The sequence below is a fragment of the Ceratotherium simum genome, chromosome 10 (genome assembly GCF_057802395.1).
Source record: "Ceratotherium simum simum isolate JZ-2026a chromosome 10, ASM5780239v1, whole genome shotgun sequence".
NCBI lineage: Eukaryota > Metazoa > Chordata > Mammalia > Perissodactyla > Rhinocerotidae > Ceratotherium > Ceratotherium simum.
In genome coordinates, this window is record NC_141909.1 from 59,821,318 (window position 1) to 59,835,816 (window position 14,499).

General features: G+C 34.6%; 2 protein-coding genes across 8 annotated transcripts in view; one reads left to right on the plus strand and one right to left on the minus strand.

Annotated features, from left to right (window-relative positions):
• RB1 (RB transcriptional corepressor 1) overlaps positions 1–14,499 on the plus strand; it is a 167,227-nt gene that overhangs the window by 120,079 nt on the left and 32,649 nt on the right. The gene's annotated exons all lie outside the window — the stretch shown is intronic.
• LPAR6 (lysophosphatidic acid receptor 6) lies at positions 1,576–3,625 on the minus strand. Its single transcript, XM_004433659.3, has one exon. It carries the CDS (start codon positions 2,902–2,904, stop codon positions 1,870–1,872), a length of 1,035 nt encoding a protein of 344 aa, XP_004433716.1. The 5' UTR covers positions 2,905–3,625; the 3' UTR covers positions 1,576–1,869.

Here is a 14,499-nt window from a genome sequence, read left to right on the forward strand (position 1 = left end):
GGGCAACAAAAATTTCTCCAATAAGCACAGTAATAACAACTGTCTGATGACTCGTTTGCTTGTATTTTAAATTAATATCCATGCTTTGAGATCTTGCTCATTGATATTTAAGCCAAGGAAAGTTCTGAGAAGTCTGTTATAAACTCCCCACCCCTTTCCTCCACATCAGTAAGTTGTTACTTGCTTTTCAGCTCAAAAATGTATGTTTAGAGTGCTAAATGTATTTGTTTTCTGAAGAGTGATATATAAGGTACTTCCCAGTCAATTGAAGAAAACATGTCTACAGCATATATACTTCTCTTGGGATATAAAGGACCATGCTTAATTTCTTTACTAGTTTTGTTTTTTTTCTTAAGGATTTATTTTGCTTTAGGTTATTTAAGGGAGCCACGGCTCCCTAAAGAAAATCCCATTGTTATTTTATTGAAAATGGGTTCACTTATGTAGATGACTATGACTTGTCTGAAATCGTTGCAGCCCACACCCAGAGAACAGCAAAAATCAAATTTAAATCTTAAGAGTATTTGTCCAAAGTTGTATTGAGGACTTGAACAATTAAGACGTAAAAATCAGATAGGTTGAATGTTGAATTTTATTATATGTCTTTTTTGTCAAATAAAAAACATTGTTTTTTAGTTAACTTTGGAGAACTGCTTGAATGTAAAAAAAAGGTATGTTGGAAAATGAAAACATTTTAGTGTAGTTGATACTTCATATCTAAATACAGCTCAAAGCGATACCTTTTGTATGTTTAGTGAAATGAAAATGTAGTTGTACTTAGTCATTTGGCCCTGTGGTTTTGCTGTTTTTTGTGTAAGGAACTGTGTTCTTACTTCATAAATTATTTTGACATACAGTAACATTTTGCCTACTTGAAATAATATTTTCAGCTATTCAGTATTTGGCTTTAGATGGTCAAAAGAGGGAAGAGAAGTAGTATATATATTGATTACTTTCTAAGTGCCAAGTACTGTATTTCACTATCTCACTATCTATGGTGTTTCTCTGACCTACAATAGAAGTTATTTATTCTGACATAAAAATACTTTTAAAATGTACCTTTAGTAGGATTTTATTTTTTAAAAGTTTACTTAGCAGAGTAACATTTTGTTAGTTTCCTCCGTCTCAATTTTTGTAGCATTTATCATCTTGAAAGTGGGTAGTTATATCCAGAAAATGGATCAAAATAGTGATTTTAAAGCCTACTATACTCTATAGTTAGATAGCATCTGCTTTTTATGAATTGCATACAAAGACAAAATCCTAAATATTATCAGTAAGTGTAACTGCTCAAGATCCTCAAATTGTGTTAGTATGTCATTATTCTACAGAACACTATGTTTTCAGCTATTTTTTGGAAAAGTACTACAAAAATTCTTATTATTTCAAATTACTCTTTCTCATTTATGTTATTATAGTTTAAGAAACATGATTAGTAGTTTCAATTCACATTGAACTAGAAATTAGATATATGTTGAATACAAATATTAAACACTTAAAACTTTTAATGTTTGTAAATCATTAGTATAAAATTGCTAAGAAATTCAAAGACAGTACAGGTGGTCACCGCATGATTTAAATCATAGTCACTTTTAGACTTTGGACAACTTTTTAAGGGAGTTTTTAATGAAGAGTAAAGTACAAATCAAAATGGCTTAGAAAAATAAAATGGAGTGTATACAAGAATAGAGTACATTTTAATGCTAACACATTGAATACAATTTTTTTATACTAAAAAACTTTAGAATTTCCATGTGTTTATTTTCTTTCAGACGTGGAGAAATAGTTGTCCAAAAAAACACTTTTCACAGTTGAAGGAACTTGGAAGTTCTGTCCCAGTGGAGTCCCAGTGGTTTTATTTCAGGCAGCTTATATTGTAGATTCATTGTCAAATATCTTATTTTTTAAGGTCTGTAAGTTATGTTGAATAAAGTTCTCTGTGCCTTGAACTTCAGAGAATCTGGAGTCGCTTCTCCTAGCAGACCAGTTTTTCATTTTTATTGAATTCTGAATTGTGTCCGACGTGAAGTAGTAAACGATAGGGTCAAAGCAACAGTTTGAAACAGCAATGCAGAGAGTGATTGGGTACATGGTCCTTACTGCTGTCACTGCTGAGCAATTAACAAATATCTGTGTTCTCATAAGAGAATATAAAATAAGGTTGATATTGTAAGGCACGAAACAGAAACAGAATATGACCAAATGTACAAAAACCATTTTTAAAACTTTAGTTTTGTTTATTTTGCTTCTACTTAATGTAACAGGTTTATTTAAAGTTCTTAGCACCAAACTAGAACAAGTTACATTTAAAATTAGAGGAATAAAAAATCCCACTATTTCAATGAAAATTACAATCCTTGAGAGATATGTTTTCCATGTGGCTTCTGGAAAATTTTCGAAGCAGGCCTCTGAGGTATTGTTACCCTGAGAGTGGGTAGACTGAAAAAAAACTGCTGGTGCGCTTCCTCCCATCACAGTTAACCATACAGCAGTGCAAACGATTTTTGCATTTCGTTTGGTTCTTAGAGTCTTTGACTTAAATGGGTAGAGAATTGCCAGAAATCGATCTACACTAATACAGGTTAAGAACAGAATGCTTCCATACATGTTGGTATAAAACAACATCACCGAAATTTTACAAAGTAAATCTCCAAATGGCCAATTCCGTGTTGCAAAGTAAAAAATCCTGAAGGGTAAAGTAAAAACGAAAAGCAAGTCTGACATTGCCAAGTTAATCATGTACGTTGTAGTTTCATTTCGCACTTTGAGGGTGCAGATGAAAATATATATGGCAACACAGTTGGATATCAACCCAAGCACAAACACCATACTAAACATGCAGCCGTACAAAGTGTACTTAAAGGAGTCATCATAGTCACAGCTGGAGCTGTTACTGCTTACCATTATAAAGGCACGTCCAGTTTACAGTGTGGAAGTCCTTTGGTCAGCTGCAATCTCCTTTGGTATTCAGATTGTGACCACTTTATAACCTCCAACGTATTTGCAAATTCTTTGGATCTTTGGGAAGTTTTATAAATATTTCCTTTTTCCCTGAAATCTCCAAAAGAAACATGAAATTTGTTGCTGTAAAGTTTCCACTTGCTTCTTCAAAAGCAAAATATTCTCGTTTTCTAGTCTACAGAAAATCCGTGAATCCAGGGTTTAGTTAACTGACGAGCAACCTTTAAGAAGTGCAGTCACTGAAGCCAACGCATTGGATTGTAATTTTTAAAGTAACGCTGTGTTCCAAGACAGAATAAAACTTCTCGTCTGGTGAACTTGTATTTCAGTAGTCAAGATGGATATTCCAAAATTAAAGTTTCTTTATGCTCCAGAATGTTTAAGCCACAGTTAACAATCTTATTCTGCTCTTAATGCAGTTTCACAGACTTAAACATTCCCAATTTGGTTTCATTTACTTCTTGCTCCTTTTAAATGCAGTTTTCCTTTTTGGTATTTCTGCAGTGGATCCCAGATGGTGTTAAGCAGAAGAGTCTTTCAAAGGTTCCAAAATAAATTCCTACTAGTGTTAGCTCTTGCTGAATCGAGGCCTTTTCCTCCGAGGCCTTTTCCTCCGTTGCCAGCTGTATTGTGAGATGGGCTTTCTCTGAAGTAAAAAAGAAAGGCTTGCTACGTTTATAATATGACATCACAGGAAGAAGAGGCTGGGCTTGGACAAAGAAAGGTTTCAGCCCAGTCTGTTTTCAGTTCTTTAATCTGATAATGTGTCTGCTGGGAGTATACTTAGGAGGCTTGCAAATGGTCACTGACTGTTCAGCAGAGCCGTCAGCCCATTAACTCTTTATGCTGAAAAGCCTTCTAGGATGCTGGCCACCCCTTAGGGAGTTTTGTTTCTTTTCTTTTTTTTTTTCCTTCCTTCCTTTCTTTTTTTCTTTCTTTGTGGTAGTAATAATTGAGAGGGAAACAAATCAGTATTAAGCCTGTTTCTCTCTTGTTTGATTGCTTTTGTATTTGGGATATGCCTTTTTTTTTGGAACAAAAATGTATATGTGTATATTTATAAATTAAAATTGTTACTGATATCTTAATATATTTTTATATTTAAAAAAACTATTTAATAACTTTGAAAGAGAGGACTTTAACCTTTAGGTATTAAAAGGATTTGACTGAGAGACAAATGGTAGTTTTGCCATTCTTGGCTTCTGTTTTCCATAATTGCTCCTCCAGATTTAATTTAATTGGTATGATTGTGAGTGGCTCCAAATCCTAGATCTCTTGTTTTTGATAAATAATTTTCTGACATTCTTTCCTGTTTCCTGTAAAATTGAATTGATATTTTAGAGCACTTTTGTTTTTTAAATTACTAGTTTCACCAAAGAATAAATTTAAGAATGTTTATGTTTGGTGTGGTATTAATCTTCCGCACAGAATGAAATTGCATCTTTTTAAACCAGTTTTTTTTCCCTAAATTGATTGAAATAAATTTTGGAGAATAAAAGTTATACTACTTGGCTAAATTTTAGGTTCATAATTTTATTTTTATTTCCCCCAGCCCTCCCCTTATCCCTCTGAATATGACATTAACTATATATTGGAATATAGTTCAGATTTGTCTTCATTTTAAAAGCTATGAGTGGTTTTGCTATATGTTTATATTTAATGTTTACTCATTTTTTAAAGCCCAAAGAAATTGAAAGAAGAAAGTATGTGTGGGATGGGGGTAGTTGAATGTAGATGTTGTGTCTCAAAGACTGAAGATATCACAGCCTCTGGATACATAAATTTTTTTTAATTTTAAATTACCATTTTTCAGAAAAGGCTAGATCCAGTTGTATTTTACTGTTGTTATTTTCTAATTTGTTTCGATTTGGGCTGAAACTTTTGGGTATTAATATAGGGAATTTAAGAGCCATGTATTTTTCTTTCATAAATTACTCAGATAATTTAAAAGTAATGTGTTGTAGTAACGTTTTATGCTGATTTTGCACCTTTTTAATTTGAGCTATACTCCTCAGCAGCTTTTGTTGTTTGTTGATGAGTCACCCCAAATTGTGATCTATTTTTATTGTTTTGACTAGGAAATTTATAATCACGTGACACCAAAAAGTATGAGTATTACTTATAATCAATGAACTTAAAACTTATAAAGGGCTGAATTTCTTTGTATTGCATTGATATGGAAAAGAGGTAGTATATGTGTTCGTAGTAGAAGACAGGCAGAAACTTTGAATAGTAAAGAAAAAAGGAGTAGTTAATAAGCTTGTATTCTCATGGGAGAAAAATTTTCTGTTATAGTTTCTTGCTAATCTACTTTCAAATTGATAATCTCCTCTTTAGTCAGTAAATAATGAAATATAAGCGGTTATATGCTCTGACCTTGTTTACTTCTACTTTCATTTTGAAGAAGGCATTTTTCTCAAAGAATTAAAATATATTAATTCTACATTGGAATGTTCTTCCACATATTGATATTGTTATTCACTTGACTTGTTATTCACTTTACTGTTTATTTTTAGTTTTTTCATATTTGAGTTATTATTGCTTAAAAATTGATAGATCACTATTTGTTGAATTAAGCTTTTGTTATTATCAATATGTTAGTATATATTTGTATTTCTAATTCTTACACAATACTTTGAGCCTTAGCAGATGCTCACATGTTTGCTGATGAATGAATCATATCAGTAGACTTGAAATTTGTTGAAAGTTGTTTCTACTGAGGAAGAGCAATAGCAGAGGGGCTGTGTGTTTTGACAGGAAAGAAGATCATTGAATGCTGGACTTTCTGAGATATTTAATTTGACTTCTAATTAAGGAACCAACATGAAATTAAATACCTTGAAAACTCCTTAGGTTAAGATTTGAAAAATATAGAGTAACTACTTACAAAGGGATGGGCCAGCCCCGTGGCTTAGGGGTTAAGTGCATGCACTCCGCTGCTGGTGGCCCGGGTTCGGATCCCGGGCGCGCACCGACGCACGGCTTCTCCGGCCATGCTGAGGCCGCGTCCCATATACAGCAACTAGAAGGGTGTGCACCTATGACATACAACTGTCTACTGGGGCTTTGGGGGAAAAAATAAATAAATAATTTTAAAAAATTATTAAAAAAAAAACAAAGGGAGTTAAATGAATTCGGGACATGGAGTATATTTAATAGGTGCTTTTGTATTTGATAGACTCAGACCAAACTGTTATTTTAATGTGATATTTGTACACTTCTGAGAGTTAAGTCTGTAAATCAACTTGTTTCTTGTAGGGATTTTTTAGGGGGTGAAATACCATGTACAACCAATTTGAAATTTAGTGACTCTCATTATGTAACTCATCACTTTTCAAATTTTAATTACATCAAGAAGCCAGATAAATAATCAGCTAGCCTATAAAGTAGATGTTTTATTCATCACTACAGTAATGGTATTATAAATCATGTAGTTGTGTAACTAATTTTTATCAGTTTGAGAAAGAGTATCCTGTTGAGTGTAAGGATTTGGATAACTTCTGAGTTCTTAACTACATTTCTGCTACAGCTGTGGCTTTGAGGAAGCAAGATATCTGACTTTTTCATGCCTGATTCAAAATAGGCTCATAATAATATTTGTTGAATGAATAAATAAACCTTTATTGAACATTCATTATAAACAAATAGTGGGTAAGGTGGGCTCCTCAGTCATTCTTCCTTTCTCTTCTTTTTTGTACTGGTTATTTCTAGCCTTGATAAGAATCTCGGTTTTATCTTGTCGCCCTTTATTCTCACTGCCACCATTTTGGATTAATCCTGTCACTCTTATCTGTATGGTTGTTATAATGTCTTATCTTGTCTTCTTATTTCTAGTCTTGCCCTCTTCCAGTTTCCCCCTGTCACGGATGAACTCATGAGAGAATCAACTAATTATTTATTCATTTGTACCCTTCTTGCTTCCAAAAAAAATTTAAAGCAAATTATAATTTTTAAAGTGTCAAACTGATGGAACTGAACATTTAAGATTTTTGGCATTTTATTATATGTAAATTATACCTAAAGTTTAAAATTTTTAAATGAAAGTCAGTATAGAACAGTTAAAAATTTAAAATGTGAGAGAAATTATTCTGAACGTTAGTCATATTCATTATTCTAAGAATTATTCATTTTGAAAGTAATAAATATTTGTGAAGGCAAAAAAAAATCTTAAAATACAAATTCATAACACATTAGTAAAAGAATAAAAGCAAAGTGCTAGTGGGGAGAGAAGGGCAGTGTGAAATAATGATGTTAGGAAAATCTGGGCTAAGGGAACCTGCTGCACTTGACACAAAGCAATAAAAAGAAAACATAGGGGATTATGTAGTTTTCATTTAATGAATGAAGACATTACAGAGGCCGGCCTGGTGGCATAGATGTTAAGTTCGTGCGCTGCGCTTCAGCAGTGTGGGGTTCTTGGGTTGGGATCGTGGGTGCAGACCTATGCACCGCTCATCAGGCCATGCTGTGGTGGCATCCCATATGCAAAATAGAGGAAGATTGGCACAGATGTTAGCTCAAGGCCAATCTTCCTCACCAAAAAATAAGAAAAAAGACGTTATAGATTGTCAAGGGAAAAACTTTCTTTGCTTTATCTCAGAAATATATTGTGAATCTTTACACATGAACCATTAAATGACCACAGCAGGTTGTTTTCTAATGGTAGAACATATGCTATTTCTTGTTGGCCCTGAATTTGAGAAAAGCATCCAACATCAAATTGTGGTTCTGGGAAAACATATTATTTGTTGGTAGATAAATATAGTCCAATTATATGTGGTAATTTGGTTTAATGCTGGGGCAAGTTTGAAAGTCTAGTGCAAAGGCTTTCCACCTAAGGACCTTGAAATCTCTGAAACCTCTGTTGTATACATTCCCTTGAGGACTGGGTCCGTAGCTTTGATGAGATTCTCAAACAAGACTCTGACTAAAATCAGGTAAGAAACCACAGATCTAAAGAAATGAAGGATTAGCGGGGGCTGGCCCCATGGTGTAGTGGTTAAGTGCGCGTGCTCTGCTGCTGGCGGCTGGAGTTCAGATCCCGGGCATGCACCACTCGTCAGGCCATGCTGTGGCGGCGTCCCATATAAAGTAGAGGAAGATAGGCACAGATGTTAGCCCAGGGCCAGTCTTCCTCAGCAAAAAGAGGAGGATTGGCATGGATGTTAGCTCAGGGCTGATCTTCCTCACAAAAAAAAAAAAAAAGGAAAGAAGTGAAGGATTAGCAAGTCCTGCAGGCTGTCTCTCTGAAATATCTGGAAATCTCTGAAATATTTTGAAGGTTTTTCTCTATGAATAGACTAGAAGGAATCTAGACTATTAGTTGTGTTAGTGCAGATTGTTTAAGAGTGAAGTAAAGAACTGTGTATGTAGGCAATAAAATGTAAATCTATAATTTTTAATTTTAAATGAGGAAGTGTAAGTGTTCTGTAAAGAGCACAGGCAGAGAATCAGAGAAGCTTGATATGCAATCACTTGACCTTTCTAAGATTCTGGCTCCAATGAGGGAGTTGGACTGCTCAAGGTCCCTTCCGGCTTCTCTGTCTGATTCTGATTCTTTGCATACTTTGAATACTTAAGCTACTAGATTGGGTTTTTTTCGCTCTTAGGCATAACAAATCGAGTTACTGTTCATTCTTTATGTTTAAGGATTTTTAATTTTGAAACCAGGTTGTACAAGAAATATGTACAAGAAATGTTCTTTGCTTAAGCTGAGAGTATCATAACAAGAGTTTTGTTAATATTTTGTTATGCTGTAAAGATTAAACATTTAAAAAAAGCCTTTCCTTTATATTTTTATAGCAGTCTTCTTTAAAAGACCTTTCCTTTCCAAAACACAAATAAGATGCCATGTTCTATGTTCTTTTAGTATAAAATTGATCAAAGAGGAATTGATGTAAACTTTATTCTCTCATTAAAAGTTTTGATGACCATTATTAGAGTTGTTCCTAAAATAACATTGAGAATATGAGATATGCAAAAAAATTGGATAAGAGAGTATGTGAAACTTAAACTGAAATAAATTTGTTCAAGTTTGAAAGAAAGTGTGAAACAGTAAAATTTTAAAATGTAAGAAAAATATTCTAAACTTATTTTATTCATTTCAAATGCAGGAAATATTTGCCATGATAAGATGTGACCTTTTCAAGGTTCTTTTCCATGTCAAATTTACGCTTATGAATAAGGCCAGTTTTTTCTTTTTTGCTTCTTCTAAAGCCTATTATGATAAATTTTCTATTTAGGTTTAGCAATGAACAAAACTTTTTCAGTTTAAGAAACGAACATTTGTAATTTATGTTGATAGAATATATTTATTTCATATAAAAAGATCTTTTAGGGGCCGCTCAGTGGCGCAAGCGGTTAAGGCCCGGGGTTCGCCAGTTTGGATCCCGGGCGCGCACCGATGCACCGCTTGGCAAGCCATGCTGTAGTGGCGTCCCATATAGAGTGGAGGAAGATAGGCACAGATGTTAGCCCAGGGCCAGTCTTCCTCAGCAAAAAAAGAGGAGGATTGGCAGCTGTTAGCACAGGGCTCGTCTTCCTCACAAAAATCAAAAAAGATCTTTTAGCCTAACAGGAAAATTTATTAAATTCTAGACAATTTTAGTATTACTACAAATACATTGATGTCATTTGAAAGTTATTTACCTTTCTGTCATTATTGCAGACATTTAACACTTTTTGTCACTCTTTACCAGAACATGAGTCATATACCCAAGTTCACAGAGTTGAACCAGCTTGTAGGGTTGGGTGGAGTGGAAGAAGAAAGATTTAAAGGGTGATGAATGGTGATTTATAGTAAAGTGAAAGTGGATGGGAATGATGGTTAAAGCAGGTTCAAGCAAAGAGGGTAAAGGAAATTAAGAGGAGCAGGAATGTTTTTGTGGTGTATGACTTAAAACTTGAGTAAACATATTTATCACTGCCAACACTTGAGTTGTTCCTTCCTTCCTTTGTGTCTCTGCCTGCTCTCCTTCCTTCATCTCTGCCTCTTATAATCCTATCACATTTTTCTATGGAGACTTCTCAGTCTCATCAATTCCTTTTCTGTACTTCCATAGTACTTAGTTTGTCTTCCTTTTAAGACCTCTTCATTCAGTTCAATTAAGAAATAATTGCAATACAGAGTATGACAATAGATGTTTGCATAGAATGGAGATGAGAGTCAACCAAGTCAGTTAAAGGGCCTCCGGAGGAGATGATGTCTAAAGAAGGCTAGCCTTTAAAGTTGAATAAAAGTTTCAAATTTCAGGTCTTGAAGACTAGAGCTATGCCTGGTAATAATGTCTTAGCATAGTACCATTAGTATAGTCACGTAGTCTTTCTCCACCCAAAACACAGAAAATGATTTGAACGACTATTTTCTCAGTTCTCTCAAGGATGCTACTTAACTAGTTCCACTCTAAATTCCTAGAAGAGAAGTTAATTCATCACATACAATGTATGCTTTGGGGCATAAGGACTTAATTTGGTTATAAAATCCAGTTGAGAATGCTAGCTGGATTGTAGTTTTCAAAAATCTTTCACCTACTTGAGAAGCAGCAAGATGTAGTGAAAAAAACAATCTGACTAGGTGTTAAGTGACCTAGATTCTAATCCCAGCTGAACTACTAAAAATTAATGTGACCTTGAGCAAATAATTTAACTTCTCTATTATATATTTGTAAAAAAAGTATTGAACTAGATCTCTAGAATCCTTTTCAGACCTTACATTTCTAATTTAATCTTCACGCTAATTTTGAATGACGGAAGGAGCATATATTGTTGTCTCCATTTTACAGATCAAGAGACTGAAATTCAGAGAAATTGTGACTTGCCTAGCATTACAGTGATTAAATGGAGAATGTTGAAGCCAAGACTAGAAACCAAGTCCTCACTATAAAGTACCCACCCTAATTCCTTGTAGATATTTGTCAAATTAAAGGATACAACTCAATGAGTGCATGAAGAGCTGGAACTAGAATCCTAGTTTCTTGACATCTAGTTGAGTTTTCCTATTATAGGAGGTAGCTTCCAACCTTTTTTTCCTTATTGACATAAAATGGGAACTTTGGTTTATAGATTAGGTGAGTGTTAAGCAAAGAATAATTTTGTGTTTATATGTGTAAGCTGTATAGCATTTTTTTGAAATGCTAAGTTCTAAAATTATGACATAAACTTAACTCAGTCTCTTAGAAGTTTCCATTCTTTTATAGATTAAAATTGTACTGCAACCATGCTTCATTTTTAGCTTCATCTTTATTGATTAAAAAAAGATGGTTGCAATTGGAAAAAGTATTGTGCCAAGTTTAATACAGAGGAAGAAAATATTTCTACTTCTTTCAAATAATTAGAACAAGGGTTTTCTGTGAATAGTAAATTTAACATTTTCCAGCAGTCTTTATTATCAGAAATCCCGGTACTCTTCAGTTTATTTCAATAAGCATTTATTGACTTGCTTTCACTCATTACTGAGGGGTGGAGATAGGGAAGGATTGCTCTTTCAGGATGCTCCTGGAAAGCTAAACGCTTGTGGCTAGAAAGCTACTCTTTGATACACCTGAATTCCCAATAATGAAATTGTATGCCTATTAAAAGTTAAGCGTGTTTGTTCCCATATTTATGTTTGCTAGTTGTACATGTTAATGTAATGTTATGAAATACAAGGGCAAAACATTTGTTTTTAGGGAAACCAAGTTCATTGCTTTGGGATGACTTAGAGGCAAGTTGCTGAAAATATGTCATTGAGTTAGATGTGTACATACTTCTGTAAAAGATGCATGGAGTATGCCATAAGAAACTAGAAGGATCGATCCTCTAGTTCTCAGAATGCTTTGCAAGTGTCTTTATGTCCTCGCTCTACACATAGTGAAAATCATAGACACATTATTGGTGTGGTTTATAGAAGAAAAACATCTTGGAACTCTGCTCAAAAAAGAACCTTGGCCCTATATGAAGAGATTTTTAATGAATATACATTTTATATTTTTAAAAATTCAGGGTTGGCCCGGTGGCTTAACAGGTAAGGGCACGCACTCCGCTACTAGCAGCCCGGGGTTCGGATCCCCGGCGTGCACCGACGCACCGCTTCTTCGGCCACGCTGAGGCCACGTCCCACATACAGCAACTAGAAGGATGTGGAACTATGACATACAACTATCTACTGGGGCTTTGGGGAGAAAAAAGGAGGAGGATTGGCAATAGATGTTAGCTCAGAGCCAGTCTTCCTCAGCAAAAAAAAAAGAGGAGGATTGGCAATAGATGTTAGCTCAGAGCCGGTCTTCCTCAGCAAAAAAAAAAAGAGGAGGATTGGCATGGATGTTAGCTCAGGGCTGATCTTCCTCACACACACACAAAAAATTCAAGTAAAATATAAGACAATTTCTGTCATCAGCAGTAATCAACTGGGAAATGTAATGGAAAAAAGAATTGATTTAGAAAAACAGCAAATACTATAAAATACCTTACAAATAAACATAATAGGAAAAGTGCAGGCAGGATCTAGGTGAAAACAAAAGCCTTAAAACTTTCACGAAGGCTATAAAAGAACACTTGAATAGGTGAAATGCAGTTTTCCTGGGACAAATCTATAAATTTAATGCTATTCCAGTAAAGATCCCAATAGATTTTCAGTGAATATCTTTATAACTTTGTTCACCTAGAGGAATATATGTATGTTGTATAACCTAGCAATTTTATTTCTAAGAAAATTGGTCTTCCCCTCCTATTTGTATTCCTATCAATAGTACCTATTTCCCCACACGGTTACCTAAACCAGATTAGTTTCAGACTTTTAAATCTTTCTTAAATTAGTAGGTCAAAAGTGGCATCTTATTTAATTTGCATTTCTTTAGTTGAGTGAAGTTGAGCTGAGAAATATACCCCAAACCTAGGGGAGTATAGTACACGATAATGTTAACACTTCAAATCAGTGGAGAAGAATATGGATCATTAAATAAATGCTAATGGGTCATCAGGATAGCAATTTGGGGGGAAAAAAGTGGACTTAACTTACTCTTTTTTTTTTTTTTGGTGAGGAAGATTAGCCCTGAGCTAACATCCATTGCCAATCATCCTCTTTTTGCTGAGGAAGATTGGCCCTGAGCTAACATCCATGCCCATCTTCCTCTACTTTTCATGTGGGACACCTGCCGCAGCATGGCTTGATAAGCAGTGCCTAGGTCTGTGCCCAGGATCTGAACCTGCAAACCCCAGGCCATCGAAGCAGAGCACTCAAACTTAACCACTACACCACCAGGCCAGCCCCTAACTTACTCTTTACACCAAAATAAATTCCAGCTAGATCAAGAATTTAAATGTAAAAAATGACTCCATTAAAAAAAAAAAAAAAGACTCCGTAAAATTTCTGGGAAAAAAATTGAGTGTACTTAAAAATAATAGAGTACTAAAGGTTTCCTAAGTATTATATGAAGTCTGCAGTTTTGAAGAAAAAGGTACATTTGACTAAATAATTTAGTTTTGTTGCAAGAAACACTGTAAACAAAGTAAGAGGAAAATGTCAGTCTATTATATATTACTTTATTATAATAGTTAAATGGCAAATTTCTTTACAGAAATCTATTAGAATAAAACTAACGAAAATTAACAACCCATTCAAAAAAATGTGAAAAAGATCTGAACAAGCATATTATTATTATTATTATTATTTTTTTTTTTTTGTGAGGAAGATCAGCCCTGAGCTAACATCCGTGCTAATCCTCCTCTTTTTGCTGAGGAAGACCGGCTCTGAGCTAACATCTATTGCCAATCCTCCTCCTTTTTTCTCCCCAAAGCCCCAGCAGATAGTTGCATGTCATAGTTGCACATCCTTCTAGTTGCTGTATGTGGGACGTGGCCTCAGCATGGCCGGAGAAGCGGTGCGTCGGTGCACGCCGGGGATCCGGACCCGGGCCGCCAGTAGCGGAGCGCGCACTTAACTGATAAGCCATGGGGCCGGCCCCAAGCATATTATTTTTTTACTTAACTTAAAAGTGGTTCTCAGTCAGTTTTAAATACCCAAATTAATGTTTTCATTTTTTAAAGTTTTGGCCTTCAAAATAAAAATGAGTACACGTTTGATTAGATTTCTTTTTTTCCCCCCTTTTTACAAATGACAGATTGAAGATCTAGTTCTGTGAACACTATTGCAAATATACTGAAAAGCAGAAACATATCTGACTTAAAGCTTTTATGCACCATGTTTTACTCTTAACCCAACTAGTATTCAAAGAAAGATACTGGCTCTTTAACAGATAGTGATACTCAAAGGAATATTAATTAATCAGTAAGATTCTAAGCCACTAGTAATCCGTTCCCAGAACAAAATTTCCATGGTCATTCTTTTTATTGGCTTGCTAATGCAATCATTTTAATCAACTGATATCACATTCTTGGAAAATTTGAGAATTTCCTATCAATACCAGATGTTACCAGTACTGCCTCAGTAAGGTTAGAAACAAAAGACCGGAAGGACTGACTCTACAAAAGGCTCCTTTTAAAGCCCAGCCTTTTGTCATTGTTGTTGTTTTTAGTTAAATAAAAGTGGACTGTTTCAGCCTG

Excerpts from the sequence above, each read along its gene's own strand:
- LPAR6 (XM_004433659.3), bottom strand. The coding sequence starts at position 2,904 with ATGGTAAGCAGTAACAGCTCCAGCTGTGACTATGATGACTCCTTTAAG.